Consider the following 16948-nt stretch of genomic DNA (forward strand, 5'->3'; position numbering starts at 1 on the left):
AAAGGCTCCCTCAGGTCCCAATCTCCAACCAGGAGTCACGGTAGTCTCTTCAGCAAGAGTCTTAGCAGCATGCAATCAATCTCTAACATAGAAGTCCAAGGCAGAAGAATTCCTCCAATGCAGAAGATCCTCTAATGCAGAAGTAGTCCAATGCAGACACCAACACAGAAGTCCTCCTTCAGCAAGAGCCACCAAGGCAACAGAAAGAATGAAAAATGCCCTCATCAGGCTTTTCTTTTTTAAACATTTTTTTATTTTGAATATTTTCCCATAATTACATGTTTCATGTTCTTTCCCTCTCCCCCAAACCCTCCCTAACCCCACTTAGCCGACACACAATTCCACTGGGAATAATGTATCATTGATTAAGACCTAATTCCATATTATTCATAGTTGGACTAGAGTTATCATTTAGTGTCTACATCCCCAATAATATTCCCATCAGCCCATGTTTTCAAGCAGTTGTTTTTCTTCTGTATTTCTCCTTCCACAGTTCTTCCTCTGAATGTGGCTAGTTTTCTTTCTCCTAAGTCCCTCAGCCTTGCTCTGGATCCTTGCATTGCTGCTAGTAGAGAAGTCTGTTATGTTCGATGGTACCACAGTGTATCAGTCTCTGTGTACAATGTTCTCCTGGATCTGCTCCTTTCACTCTCAGTAGGCTTTTATAAGCAGTTTTCTCTACATCACTTCCTGTCTCTGCTTTCTTCTTCCTTTCACTATGGGCTGGTCTATTACATCTCTGGAACCAATCAAAGTCTCTAAATTTGCCTAGCACTGCCCACCAGTGCTGAAGTCTTTTAGGACTAAATGTTAATCACTAAGTAAGTGTGAATTTTCTTTGTTAAGTTGGGGTACTTCAATTTCCTGGTTGATTAAGTTAAATGGGTGGAGCACTCCAAGTACTTGATTGATTAGGTTAAGATAAAAAAAAAATTCCCTTTCTCAATGTCGAAACCTATGGCATTTGTGCCAAAGATGGACATGTGTGGAGCAGCTCCCTTCTTCCTTCTCCCTCCTACCTCTCTGCCCTTACTCCCTCCCTTGAGCAGAGTGCTCAGGCCCCTCCCTTCCTTTTTTCCCTCTCCTGTCTGGGACTAGGGGATGCAGGGGGAGGGAGGGATCTCCTCTCCCAACACAGGGTCTGGCCCCTCCCCCTAAAAGATCTCCTCTTTTTGTTCCTTCAACTGCCAGTTTTGGGGGAGACCCTACCCCCACCGCTCAATAGATAGCCCCACTCCCAGCACCACCTGTTGAGTCTTGGTACTTATACCTTTGTTATGCAAATATAAGCAGCCTAAAGGATTGGGGCTGAATTTGAATCAGACTCAGACTATTTAATGGCTCTCCTTATGTATTCCAATCAGTTACTTATATATAGTATCTTGGAAATGAACACTTTATCACAGAGATTTGTTGCAAAGATTTTTTTCCCTCAGTTATTTTCCTTCCAGTTAAACTGCTGTGGTTTTGTTTGTGCAAAAAATTTCAAATTTTATGTAATTAGAATTTTCTTTGTTTTTTATTTCTTGTTTGGTCAGTCTTCTCTTTGGTTAGTTCTCTTACCTATAATTGCAAAAGGCGTTACCTTTGTTTCTCTAATTTTTATTTGTTGTGACTTTCAATTTGTAATTCTTATATCCATTTGGACCTTGATCTGGTATATGATGTGAGATGTTAATCCAACTTTAATTTTTAGCAGTCTTCAATTTTCTCAAATAGTATACTTAACCTATTGTTTTGTTGTTGTTGCTGTTGAGTCATTTCAGTCTTCTCCTATTCCTCAGGACCCCATTTGGAATTTTCTTGGAAAAGATTCTGGATTGGTTTGCTATTTGTTTTTCCAGCTCATTTTGTAGATGAGAAAACTGAGGCAAACAGGAGTAATTGATTTGCCCAGGATCACACAGCTAGGAAGTGTCTGAGGCTGAATTTGAATTCTGTTCTAGATCTGGTACTCTTATCTACCCCTAACCACCTAGCTGCCCAGACTTACTTCAGTAATTGAGGTTTTCTAAATTTGCATTCTAAATCTGTTCCACTGATTGACTTTTCTATTTTTTAACTAGTGCCAAATAGTTTTTCATGACTATTGCTTTACAATATAATTAAAAATCTGGTACTGTTAGATCCATTCGTCCTTCAGATGAATTTTGTTATTATCCTTTCTGGTTCTAAAAGTAGTTTTTGGTAGCTTTATTGGAATGGTACTGAGTAAATTGGTATTGCCATTTTAAATTTATATTGACATATTTCAAGATGAGCAGTTGATATTTTCCTAATTATTTTTGTCTGCCTTTCTTTAAAGAACATTTTTTAGTTGTAGTCACATAATTTGTATGTACCTTGATAGATAGACTCTCAAATGTTATATATTCCAGAATTATTTTGAATGGAATTTCTCTTTCTGAATTTTGTTGGTAATATTTAGAAACACTGACTATTGATGTGGATTTACTTGATCTGTTAATTTTGCTGAAGTTAAGTTTAATCTAATTTGGTTATCTGGGATTCTCCTATGTAGATTATCATATCATCTGCCGCAAAATGATAGTTTTGTTTCCTCTTATCATTCCTTTCTCTCATAAGAAGGATAAAAACTAGCCGAATTGACAAAAAGCCAATTTGGGGCAGTCCCCTATTGGCATAAGAGTGTACATTCAAAACAAATGCATTCAACTCATTCAACTCCCCATAGTTCAATCAACAGCACCCCAAAGTTCAAATTTGGATCTTCATGATCCAGTGAAGGCTCTTCAGGCATCTGCATGGTGCCTTCACCAAACAGGTTCATTGTCTGGATTCTGGGGAGATGGCAAAATCCTTATAATGAAATTACTCTCAAAAGAATTTAAACTTTACATTTAGATTATAAAACATACATTTCCTTCTAAGCATTATACATTTCCCCCTGAAATTACTCCTAAAAGAGTTAAATATATGTGTATATATATTTTTACATTATCGATTTTTTTTTTTAAACTTAACACATCCCCTGAGGAAAATTCTAAATAACACATTTCTCAGCTAAGGATGCATGGCTGAGTCATGGGGTTGAATGGAATCAATTGGCAAAAGAAATTAAAAAAATTAAAATTCAAATAAAAGAAGGAAAAATAAACTTATAACAGGCCCAATTAAAGTGATTTAAGCAGTTTACAAATACCCATTCAGGGCCAGGACTACAGAAAATTGCCATTCTCTCTATATATAAGAGAAATAAGGGGAATGTCTCTCTCTGGTCTGATTTTTCTGCACCTTCTTAGGGAATGAGCCATAATTTGTAACAATTAAAAATGATAAAGGCTGATATTATGAGGAAAAATAATATTTTAATTTCCATGGCCATGATGATAAAAATATATACGACCACGCCTGACTATTTTTAAAAATGCTGCCTGTCCTTATCTCCTCCCATCTTCCCTAAGTAGGCAAAGAGGTCATCTCAAGGCCAACCTCCGAATTTAAGCTGCACTATATGTTGGGGATGTCACCACGCCCAAAACCGGAAACCCATTGGATCATGGAAAATGTAGTTTCAAGGTCCCCCATATGTCCACAGGAAGTTTGTAAAACACTTTTAAATGGGACCTCCAGAATTCCAAATAACACACATAGGACGTGTCTATTCATTGAACATTGGACAGCCGGTTCACTTTTAGGCTACTGACAAATTTATAGATGTCTTGATTTATAGATGGCTTAAAAACTAACTTAGTACCCTCTGTTCCCTTTTTTACCATTCTTAGTGTAGAAGAGAGTGGGTCCAAATGGGTCTGCCATGGAAAAAATATTTATAACCTAAAGTTTACAGTATTATAAGACATGACAAGGACTTTGATCCTTAGTTTCCTCTAGTAAGCTAAGAGGTCTCTCACTATATGCTATTTCTTATCAGTGTCTGTAGAACAAAATGAAGAAGGAAAAAAAGGGTAAGCACAGTTCAGAGTATAGATTTTTCACAGTTGGATTTGAAAGCCAGGGAGGAGGGTATTTCATTTTTTTTAAAAGAATGAAAATGTAAATGCCTAATTATTTGTTGTTTGTAGGGTCAATTTCATTTTTTTTCCTTTGGTTAGCCTTGCAGAAGCACTATGGTGTAAGTAATGCTCAAATATAGGAAAATGAAGCTGAGTACTTGTTTACTCCAGTGAAGACTAGTTTAAAGATGAGGTCCCCTCAATTTAGAGAGTTCAGCTACTGGGAATTTCCCCCACTTTCCCCTAGGAGTGAGGACAATTTTTTCCCTTTTTTAATCGTCATCATGGTTAAAATTAATCACCAAGTGGTCAGCCTACTGATAATATGCCTCTCTATACTTTGCTCTTTAGAAAGCAGACTCAAGACTAACTATATTGAGTTTCCAGGATGGTAGATCTTGCCAGAGCTTATGTTCTCTGGCACAGCCTTTGAGAATCAGAGGAGTAACTTCTGTGCTATAAAGATATATCCAAGTAGGCCTTTGTGTGTCAGTTTATAACATCAAGTATTTCTAGGTAATCTTTCATTCAGTACTGACCAGGCTCATTTCTACCATGTTCCCAAGATCAGACATGTTCAGGATACTAGGGACATGGCTACATATTGTGATAATGAAATTAAATCTGCTCTTTCCCCCTCCTTAATCTAATCACCAAAGGTGAGAACATCCCCACTTAATTCACAAGTTGGGAGGTCTGTGACTCACTTGTGCAAGAGTGAGTGACAATCAAAATTTACTGACTGCCCCCTGGGCAGTCCTAAGAAAAGTATCTGTTGTGACTGGACACATAAACTAAGAGGAAGGCACAGGAGGTGATACAAAAGAAGCCCCTTTAAAAGAGAATGACAACTTCCAGTGAGTTCAATTCAGTCAGTTCAGCTCTCTTCCACCTGGAACTGGACCTGAAGAAGCTCTGACTAGGATTGTGAACTTGGTGAGACTGTTCTTAAATCTTTCCCTTAGAACTACATGTGGGGAGTGAAGAAGGCTGACTACCTTAGCCTCCCTGGAGGACTAGCCTTCTGGAGACTCCCTTGATTGGGAGAAGCCCTCTTGGCTAAACCCCTTATTAATTGACTTAGGCATGTGGGCCGCAGGCCATAGTTTGCCCATCACTGGTCTGGTCCTTTAAGCTAGATTTCTTACTCTATCCTCTTATCATCTCTTTACTTCCACTCTTATATTTTGTTAATAAGTTCCTAGTATTATTTTAGAATTGATAATTATTCAATTCTTGGTGACCACACCTTTAAATATTAATTTCCAACCAAAAAACTTTTTCCCTTTTACAATATATAATACTCGTTAAATTTTTGTTGAATGAATAATTTGTCATTGAAATAAGATAAAACAAAAAAAGATGTGAAAATTGTGAAAACTTGAGTTATTGTATTATACTATGTATAGTATTAAATATTATAATTATAATAACTCAATTTTATAAAACATGAGTCATTTAAAAATTAAAAAATACCCAAGAGACTTAGATTTATATGTTTCTGGTTCTTGGTTCAGGCTCAGGTTTAGAAGTTCATCTAATGACATTTTCAGTGTTATTCCATAAGAACATAAACAGAATGAAATAAGAATTTTCCTATTCTTATATCTTACATTGTTTTTGGGTCCCTGAAGTGTGATTTTCTCTGATGCCATACTTCTGTCTTTGCTAGATGTCCTCCAGAGCCCTCAGTTGGCAATTTTTATATCCCCATGGGCAGTCTCCAGTATAAATGATAAAATATTCATCCGTTGAGTCTATGGCATCACTAGTAGGGAGTATGTTAAGGTGTCTTACTGAACAGTAAGTTTAATATTTCCTTTGGGGACTTGAGAATTAAGAGAGATGTGACAAAAGAGGTACAGTGGGGATGTAAGTGTGAGGGAACATAGGTAGGTGGATGAAGATGTGGTGGTGTGTATAATATGTAGAGGGAATTCTCTTGATTTTGCTAAATTATTTTTGTAGTAAATGTGAGGAAGAAAGAATACTTATTTTTATATTATGGAAAATTTCTAAACTTCCCCCCAGTATTAGGGAATTTTTTTATTGTCGTCATTTAAAGTATATTTTTAGTTTTTGGCTTTTTTTTTGGTTAATAGCAGGATATTAATAAACATGTTGATTTCATTGGTATAGGGAACTCCTGTGTGAGAAAACTTCTGCCAGTTTAAGTCAGCACCTTATCTGCAATCTAAACCATGCTGCAATATTGGAAGACAATAATTAATAATAGCAAACATTTATGTTATGCTTACTATGTCCCAGATACTGTGCTATAATGATTATCCTATCTGATCTTCACAGGCATCCTGGGAGGTAAATGTTATAATTAACACCATTTTACAGATTAGAAAACTCAAATTGACAAGTTTTTTTTTTTAATGTTAGGAAAGATTTATTTATTTTTCATTTTATTTTATTTTTTCCAGTTTCTTTAATTTTTATTTTGGATATTTTCCCATAGTTACATGTTTCATGTTCTTTCCCTCTCCCCCAAACTCCCCTAACCCCCCACCCCCTTAGCTGACACAATTTCACTGGGTTTTACATGTATCATTGATTAAGACCTAATTTCATATTATTTATAGTTGGACTAGAATTATCATTTAGTGTCTCCATCCCCAATAATGTCCCCATCAGCCCATGTGTTCAAGTAGTTGTTTTTCTTCTGTTTCTCCTCCCACAGTTCTTCCTCTGAAATGTGCTAGTGTACCACTAAATAAGTAAATTAATTTGGGTAGGGTGGTCATTTTTATTATGTTGGCTTGTCCTACCCATGAGCACTCAATGTTTTTCCAGTTGTTTAGATCTAGTTTTAATTGTGTGGAAAGGGTTTCGTAATTGTGTTCGTATAATTCCTGTGTTTCTCAAACTGACAGAAGTTAAGTGATTTTTCTTAGGGTTGTACAGCTAATAAGTTCTGAGGCTAGATTTGAACTCATCTTCCTGACTTCTGGCCCAGTGCTCATCTGCACTGAACTACCTATAATGCTCAGTAGAGTTTCTAATGCCTTTGAACACTGAATTTTAAAGTTCTTAACTATTGTTACTAATGTGGTAGTGAATATCTTGTTTAATTAGATTTTTAGTGACTGTGATTATTTTTGTTCTCTTTTAATCTGGTTAAGTTAAGATTTTGTAACAGGATGTGGTTATAAAACAAAGGTATGAGAGAGGTCAGTTTTTTTTTATTCAGGGCTTCTTATTCATTAAAAAAACCTTAATCATTTTATGACTACATACAAGAGAAAAACAACTCAATTTAGTTATTTTTATTACCATGTAACATGGCTAAAAGTTGGAGAGTGAGGGGATGGATGTCCCTTGATTGAGGTGATGGTTGAACAAATTGTGGTATATGATGGTGATGGAATACTATTTTGCTGTAAGGAATGATGAATCTATGGATTTCTATAAGAACTGGAAGGACCTACACGAACTGATGTGGAACCAAGAGAACATTATACACTGTAGCTGAAACATTGTGGGATGATCAAATGTAATAAATAGATTTTGCTACTGATAGTAGTGCAATTATCTAGGACAGTCCCTAGGGACTTAAGAGAAAGAATGCTATCCACATCTAGAGAAAGAACTGTGGGAGTAGAAATGCAGAAGTAAAACATGATATCACTTGTTTATATGGGCATAGGTTTTAGGGTTTTGGTTTTAAAAGATTACTTTTACAAAAATGGCTAATATGGAAATAGGTTTTGAGTGATAATACATGTAAAACCCAGTGGAATTGCTTGTCAGCTCTGGGGGTTGGGGTTTGGAGGGACGAGGGTAGGGAGAAGGACATACATCATGTGACCATGGAAAAATATTTAAAAATTTATATTTAAAAAAGAATAAGCATGTAGATTAAGTAATGAAAAAGACTTACATATCTATAAGATATCTACATGTCTTGTCTTGAACTTCAAAATAATCTTGTAGCATTTTCTGTTGATATTATTGTTCTCTTATAAACAAGGAAACAGGCTCAGTTTAAAAAAATTTTTTTTAATTGGAGAACAAATATACAACTTGGAATTAATTTGAGGCAAATTGGCCATAAGCGCATTTTAAAAAATTAAGTGACCAAATCAGATTTTAAAAGCAGATCACAATAGAAGGACATTTTCTGGTAGAGGACCCACAGTAGAGAAAAAATGTACAACTACTTGGAAGATACATCTATTTTGCAATAATATAACTTTAAGTACATATTTTTTACTATCCACAGACCACAAAGAATTCTAACTCCAAACTTCAAGAACATGCTGATAATTTCTGTAGAAAAGAAATTTTTTTAAAAAGAGCATATTCCATATTTTCAATTACTTGCCTAGTTCCCTTGAAGTTTAGATGTTCATAAGGGCTTAGATGTATCTAGAATAAGCCACATGAAACTTATTACTCAATCAGTTTTCCTAAATAAAATTTCAGGAAAATGACAGTAAATAAAATGAAGAAAAACAGTAATAAAGTCATTATTTTTATGCATACTTTTTTTTTTAATGGTGAGATGGATTTTCTTTTTCTTTTTTCCTTTTTGGGAAATTTTATTTAATTAATTAATTTAGAGTATTTTCTGTGGTTACAAGATTTGTGTTCTTTCCCTCCCCTCCTCCCTACCACCTCCCATACATAACTGATGCACAATTCCACTGGGTTTTACATATGTCATTGATCAAGACCTATTTCCATATTATTGATATTTGCACTAGGGTGATCATTTAGAGTCTACATCCCCAATCATATCTCCATCTACCTATGTGATCAAGCAGTTGTTTTTATTCTGTGTTTCTGGTCCCATACAGTTCTTTCTCTATATGTGGATAGCTTTCTTTCACATAATGACCCTCAGAATTGTCCTGGATCATAGCATTGCTGCTAGTAGAGAAGTCCATTACATTCGATTTTACCATAGTGTATCCGTCTCTGTGTACAATGTTCTCCTGGTTCTGCTCCTTTCACTGCATCAATTCCTGGAGGTCATTCCAGTTCACATAAATATTTTTGTCCAAGTCTTTTTCCCTATGATCTCTTTGGGGTATAAACCCAGCAGTGGTATGGCTGGATCAAAGGGCAGACAGTCTTTTAATGCCCTTTGGACATAGTTCCAAATTGCCATCCAGAATGGTTGGATCAATTCATAGCTCCACCAGCAATGCATTAATTTCCCAATTTTGCCACATCCCCTTTATGCATACCTTTTTGATGGAGATATGTGTGGAGAAAAGCTTTTTATAATAAGTTATGTTGTCATCATTTGTATAAATTCTGCAATTTACTCAATTATTATTGGTAATTTCTTCAAAAAATAAGAATGATTTTTGGGAAATGATAATGAGTTCATTTTTAAGATGTCTCTAAGACATCTAGTTCAACAAGTCCAATAGGTAGTTGGAGATGTGAGCCTGCAGGTGAGGAAAAAAGCTAGGAATAGATAAATAGACCTGAGACTCATTTGAGATGACAATTGAATCCATAGGGATTGATGAGACTCCATTAAGGGATAAGCAGAAGAACCAGGAGAGCAGTTTCATGAAAACCTAGACAGAAGTGAATATCAGGGGAAGAACATGATTGACAGTGTCAACTGATGTTGAGTGGTCACAAAAGATGAGAGATTGAGAAAAGCCAATTAGATTTAATAGAGATCATTTGTAACTTTGGAAAAATCTGTTTCAATTGAATGACAAAATTGGAAACTATATATAATGAGTTGAGAGGAAAGGAAGTAGATATACATTTTAGCCACAGAGGACAATTGCTAATGAGTATGCATGGATCACTTGAAGTTTTTTAGGGATATGAGAGACAGGGGAATGTATGCAAACATTAGACACGGAGAGCTTGAAAATTAGTGAGAGTGGAAGTAAAAGCTGGGACAATCTGCTAGGCAGGATGGAACAAGTTCAGTTGTTCATGTAGAGGGTTTTGCCTTTATAAGGAGAAGGGACCACCTTTTCTTATGAGACAAAGTTTAAGGAGATGAGGAGAGGATAAGAGGGAGCTCTTATTTATATCCCTCAATCATATGGCAGTCATGAGGCAAGCTTCTTAGTTGAGAGTAGGGGTAAGGGAAGCCAGAGGGAGTTTGAGGAGACCTGAAAAGTTTAGAAAAGCCACTCTGGAGAGTGGGATAGTGAATCAATTAGGAAAATGTAAAATAATTGCTTTCTTTTTGTGAGAGCCCAGTTGAGTTTATGTAACAAATTTGTAGTAGTCCCAGTCAGCATAGTTTCATAATTTTTCTTCAGCTTTGAAGCAGCAAAAACTATTTTGGACTATGAGAAATTGGGAAGAGTTCATGGAAGAGGTGAATTTTGGTGCAGCCTACAAAAGGGGGAATATCATAATTCTGGGAGACAAAAATGAAGAGGAGAAAAAGACTTGTGTTCTGTGGGTTAATTTAAATGTCAAATTGTTGTTATGCCCTGCTGATTGAACAGTGTTATCACTGCCTTGTAAGATGCTAATTATCTGATTGCCTACTGTTCACTGCTCTTGAATTGCATTTTATTCTTATACCTACCTTATGGGTCCCTCAGAATGGGGTAGGCTAGTCAAATCATCCCTACTGAGGCCAGATTATTCTTGGGATGTGAGATTGCTGATCATAATAGTACTATTGGGCTGAATGAAAGAAAAGCAAAGAATCAAATCCAAACTGAGTCTTAAGGCAGTGTACCCTTACCCAGTGTCAATATTCTATTTATTACAGCTGGTCACAAATGTGTACCTCCAGTGCTTTTTAAAATGATGATAATCATAATGATAAAGACAGCAAGACCTCAGGTAAAATCTATCTAGAAATATAAGAGATACCTATAAATATAGCTTAAGTAAAATTTACATGAAGTGATTTTGATGTTTGTGTGATTCAGTTTAAATGAAAACCAATGTGTTGTGTATTTTTGAAATCTAAGAAATGCTTTCTGTAAACTTTCTCATTATTTTTATTTCTCTCTAGTTAACATTTTTTTTAGTAGTTTTTCCCCTGAAGAATTTGTTTATCTAGTTAGGAGTTTTGAAAGCATGTTAGTTCAGTTATATAATGGGATTTTACTAAGGCAAAGTTTTATTTTTATAATAGCTATATAGCCTTCACGTAGCTTTTTGCTTTTATAAGGTGCTGGACTCAGTTATAGTTAACTCACTATATTCTAATAACCCTAACAGGTATAGGCACTATTATTTCCTTTTATAGATGAAGAAATTGTGGCTTAAGAGATATTTGCCCAGAGTCACACAGCCAAGTGGGATTTGAACTCAGGCTTTCCTTACTCCAATTTCAGTTCCCTTTCACACTAGCAATTTAACTACAAACAAAATTCACTTAAAATATCTGGAGGATTAAATGATTATAGCTAAACTCATTAGAGAAAGGGTTTTGAAGGTCAGTTACTGATTTTCTGGCCCTTTTTGCAGTGTAGTTCTGATGTCTGAACTTTCTCTGAGACACTTTGCATTAGATAGGGAAATTAAAAATGTAAAACCATAAGTTTTCCTGCTCTCTTTTAGACTGGGGGAATATTGGGTGATGGTGAGAAGGCGTTTGGAATAGAATTTCTTGTATATAGACTCATAGCATTTAGACCTGGCAGGGACATTAGAGATCATCTATCCAATTCTCTTGAGGAAAGCAGGACCTAGAATGATGTGAAAAAATTTTCCAAAAGTAACATAACTATTAAATAAATAGAGTAAGGATTTGAATCCCTAGTCTTTTGCTTGATATTCTATGATCTTTCATTGTATGACATACCATTAATGACAAAATAATTTCCAGATATTCACCATTAAAGAATTTATGAAGAACAAGTTTTAGATAAATTGTTAAGCCTATACTTAAAGAATTAAAAAAATTGGTTATGCTTTGTTCTTGTCCTTAAGTGTAGTACCCAGATCAGGTACTAGAAGCAGTGACAGAAATGATGTTTTTTATTTAGCTCAATACCTTGCAGCTAACTGGTATGCAAGAAATGTTTGCTGTTGTGTGATTTTCTGGGTTCTGGTAGTGAACCCTGTGCAAGAATCCTTTTATTCTATCAAAATGAGCCTACAATTTTTAGTATAAATCAGTGAAAAATAATGGTTATTATCATGAATCTTTATGGAAGAAGTTATATACATTTTGTTTCATATTTTAAAGAATGCCTGTATTTGCTTTGTGACACTAAAATTCTTTAATGTGTTATTTTGGTGCCTCCTTGTGGAGATTTGTATTATTGATAATACAAATGAATCACAGAAGTTCAAGATGACTTTACTTTGAGAATAATGCTTTGTAAAAAAGTAATTTATAAAATTCTCAGGTGCTCTAGAAGGTCAATATTTAGTTTTATGCTGAGTTGTTTAAATTAGACTATTCTAAATTAGCAAATAAAATAGAATTATTTTATGATCCAAAGTCATTATGATTAGTAACTTTATAAATATCTTCTTTGTGAATCTATATTAGGTGATTTGCCTCTAGTTAAATTTGCATGTGTTTTCATCCAAAATATTAATTTGAAGTAAATAAGTATGGTAAAATATGCAAAATTTATTTGCTATTTTGAATTCCTTTTTGGCTTTGTGGTTATGATATGAAAGTAGCAGTATCTTTATTCAGTCCTCAGTTCTACTGTTAAGAAGAATATTTTGGTTTGGTAAGAGTTGCTGTACCCTCCCACACATTGTGTTAGCAATTATAAGGGCTTTTAAGTTGGTAATACTGGAGAGCCTAATGAATACAATGCATGTTACTTTAGGGAAACTAAAAAATAACAATATTGTCATCAGCACAAGAGGATGAAAGTTAAACTTTTTACCATTTTTCTCAGGAACAGAGAAATCCCCTTTAGCTACAATTTTAGAATCTCACTCCTTTTCCATCTTCCTGTCTTATTCTCATAGGATCATAGATTTAGAGCTGGAAAGGACCTTAGAGGTCATTGAGTCCAACCCCATCATTTTACAGATGAGGAAACTGAGGCCCAGAGAAGGGAAATGAATTGCCGAAGGTCACACAGGTAGTAAGTAGCAGATATGGGATTCAACCTGAGGTCTTCCAACTTCCAAGTCCAGCGCTCTTGTCAACTGTACCATGCTTTTCTGATTTAGTTCATTGTTTTTACTTTTTCTTCATAAACCATCCTATTCTGCTTAAATAGCCTTCTGTGAGTTGCAGAGCTCAGGTATTAGAATGCAGATTTAGAGCCATAATATGAAAGAAGAATCTCCGAAGATACAACGTGTGGGGCAACAGCTAGCAGTGAATTCAAAATAACCCCAAGAGCCATGCTTGAGGGATAGAGAGAAAAAGTATTCCAGTTAAGTTGGTGGGTAAGAGAACAATGAGGAATTCTGCTTTTGCGTTTTTCATTTTTTTATGTGGTACCAGGACATCAAAGTGTGTTTATGGTTTTTGTAGTTGATGATGGAAGAAAAGTGAATTAGATGGAGAAATTTGGGAAGCTCATGACAACATTGACAAATAAAACTTTGATAGTAATTGAGATTTATTTATTTTTTATTTTTTTTAAACCCTTAACTTCTGTGTATTGTCTTATAGGTGGAAGATTGGTAAGGGTAGGCAATGGGGGTCAAGTGACTTGCCCAGGGTCACACAGCTGGGAAGTGTCTGAGGCCGGATTTGAACCTAGGACCTCCTGTCTCTAGGCCTGGCTCTCAATCCACTGAGCTACCCAGCTGCCCCCAGTAATTGAGATTTAGAAAGGAAGTTTTGAGATGAAAGAGTAAGTAGCCTAAATAGCCACAGTGGGAGAATACTCACAAAGGAACTACAGGTTAGGAATTGGAAGCAGCAGAAACAGAAAGCATTTTAGAAATTTGAAAAAAAAAGGAAGAAAAGAAGCAACTATTAAGTTAAACCTTTTAAGGGGGAGGTGGGAGCAAGAGCTTTCAAAAGGCAGCAGAGGTTAGGGTCAGAAATTCAGGGTTTGGTTTTTTGGAATCAAAGAGTTCATCAGTTGCAGAGAGAAGGAAATAAATAAATAATTAAAAGTAGGGAATGTACTAGTACTTATTCTGATGGTTTCAGTTTTTTTTTTTAAAATGAAGATACTACTAAAGAAAAAAGATTTGGGGTAAGGAGTTTTAAGTTTAGTTGAAATTTTGACTATTAAAGATTTTGAGAGCATGTTATGGAGCAAGAATCATTTTTGTCTGGCATAATCAATAAGGTTTCATTGTAGTAAATTTTAAAGAGATAGAATCAGAATAATGTTTAGTCTTTCTACAAATGAATTCAAAAATGTACATACATAAAAGCAAAGATAATTCTCGAGGTTACCAAGGACTGGAAGTGAATATAGTGGTATGATGATTCCCTACATGTTTCTGCCAATCTAAAGGGTAGATTGGAGAGTGAGTACTCATTAGATTTCTATTCTGAAATATCTCCCAAGATTGAAGCCAGGTGTTGCAGATCACCTCGTGTGTTTGTTCTTTTTCTTTATGTCCCTTTTAGAACTCTCAAGGTTAGTCAGTTATTTTCCTCACAATTTCATTAGGAAATTTGCCAAAGGCATCCTTTCGAGGCAGCTGTCTCTGGACCCTTGGAGGCTATCAGTAATGTGTTTCTAGTCCATGAGGTATTCAACAAAAAGTGTTGGGTTAAGCTAGGTCCTTGGTGCTTAAAGAAAAAAAAAATCCTCCTTCCCCATTCCTATATACCATATATCCTTTGTAATGTAAAAAGCATCAACTTTTTAATTTTAAGGCCCTTCATATTTTATTTTTTTCATTCTTTTCAGATTTAAGTCCATTATTAGTTATAGGTATAATGTATTGATATTAATGACAGAAATGAGGACCAACCCTTACATTTGTTTTATTTTACCCAGTTTTATATCCAAGAAATAACAGATAGCTGGAGGTTTTATAGATAGGGGAAGTCTCTTGCTAGGGAACCTTTAAATTTTTGGTCATTTTCATCATTACTTTAAATTTTAACACGCTAAATAAACCTTAATTATGGTCTTCTTTTTGGTTATAAGATGCTCTCATGCTGTGTGCATGTTAATTTATCCATTATGTAAGGTTGATGGAAATATTAAATGTGTCACTGAAATTAATATTGTGATATGTTAAATGTATTAGAAGAAATATGAAATTAATTTATCCTTTTCTTTATACCTCACTTAACAATATAGACAACTGTTAGACCATATGTACATATAATATATTAGACTAACTGCTTCTCTTGTTTCCCTAAACTGTCTTCTTTCAGCCACCCACACAGAATATGCCTATGGGTCCGGGAGGGATGAATCAGAGTGGCCCTCCCCCACCTCCACGTTCTCACAACATGTCTTCAGATGGAATGGTAGGTGGGGGTCCTCCTGCACCACACATGCAGAACCAGATGAACGGCCAGATGCCTGGTAAGTTTTTCTCTTCTAAGACATTAACACCAGAGTTGCTTAGCAACTGAAACGACATGGGGGCTCAAGGGATACTAGATTGTTGATGACAAAACTGCTTTGAATGCCCCGGAGTACAAGCTCTCTTAGAGTTTGTTAGCTACAGAGCTACGTGACCTGTATTCAGTGTTTATCAGGCTGCCCTTGGGCTTTGATGTAGCTGACACACAGCATTCCTCTGATGAACAGAACTGGCTAAATTTAGTCTGTCTGAAACCATGCAATATAGCTGGCTTTAGAAGCTTTTTGGAAAAGTATTGGCCCAGGGTTTATCTGTTCATAAATAGATCTTACAAAAGTATGCATTTTATAATGGCTTACTTTTAAGTTTATATAAAAAATAATAGTGATAGAAGAAACAGGAAAAAGAATTAAAAGTCAATTTGTTGCCAACTTCATATTTTTTATTGATGCTATTAGCAATATTTGAGTTTAAATTTTCATTGAAAGATTTTGCTTATCAATGGTGATATTTATTAAAGAATAAGATTTATTAAAAAGAGTATTTGAAAAGTAAAATATCAAAAAACATTGAAAAATAAGATGAGAAAAAGTTTTTGTATAATGAACTAGAACTCCCTAGTGTCCTTATTCCCTTGTTACAAGTGCAGTACCTTTGGAAGTTGTCTTTAATTCTCAGGCTATTAGATGACATTTACTTACTATTAAATTACTTAGACATATTTTTTAAATTAATGATCTTCAACCTTTTAGTTTTTGAGTGTCAGTTGCTTCTGTGGCTAATTAGGTCAATGGGTCCCAATAGTGGAAGAGAAGGTGAAAGCAGAAGGAGGGATCACATTATGTTCTACCCAGTGTTCCTTTAACCAACCTAAACTAAGTTTGGATTAAAAATGATGCTTAGAATCAGGACAGCCTGGTAATCTGGCATTGGCACTACAGAGGCATACTGCTTTGGCAGCTAAGTTCTAGCTTATCTGCCCACTCACTGACCCAGACTCAAACGGCCCTCACAAATCATTTTGTCTGCCTTCTGCATGTGATTGATGAAGAGACTAAGATTCTAGTAGTGGGGGAGGTGATTGGCTCAAGGTGGCACAACAATATACTTGGGATGAGGACCTAGTTTGCCTCACTTGATCTAGTGCTTTTTTCATTATGCAGAACCATTTTCTATATTTGTTTTTAGATGGGAAATACTACAAATGCATCTGTAATTAGACATTTGGATGTAGGTTTTGGAAATGAAAATCATTTTCCCTCTTCTCAGTATGTCAAAGCTACTATTGATATGGTCTTTGATGGAATCTTTTGTTAGGCTATTTGGAATAGTTTAGGAAGTTAGAGTCTGTCTAGAAGTTGCCAACACACACTGAATAATACTCAGATGACAGGAAAAGGGGGAGGAAAGAAAAAACAAGGAACTTTGAAACTAGCTTATCATCAACTTAAATAAGAGGTGAGTTAACCTACTTTTGACTTTTAAGTTCTAACCTATTAAAGGTAGAAAATTGTCTTTTAGTAAACTTTATTGTCACATTCCTAATTCCCAATCTGAGCTTATGTTTTAAGATTATATTATTT

General features: G+C 35.2%; 1 protein-coding gene across 2 annotated transcripts in view; it reads left to right on the forward strand.

The window, feature by feature from the left end:
- The window catches only part of SS18 (SS18 subunit of BAF chromatin remodeling complex), a 99506-nt gene that overhangs the window by 33400 nt on the left and 49158 nt on the right, over positions 1-16948 (forward strand). For both annotated transcript variants that reach the window (XM_044666509.1, XM_044666515.1), the window contains exon 4: positions 15211-15364. In XM_044666509.1, coding sequence (XP_044522444.1) covers positions 15211-15364 — 154 coding nt within the window. The remainder of the gene's footprint in view (positions 1-15210; positions 15365-16948) is intronic.

The sequence above is a fragment of the Gracilinanus agilis genome, chromosome 1 (assembly GCF_016433145.1).
Source record: "Gracilinanus agilis isolate LMUSP501 chromosome 1, AgileGrace, whole genome shotgun sequence".
Classification (NCBI taxonomy): domain Eukaryota; kingdom Metazoa; phylum Chordata; class Mammalia; order Didelphimorphia; family Didelphidae; genus Gracilinanus; species Gracilinanus agilis.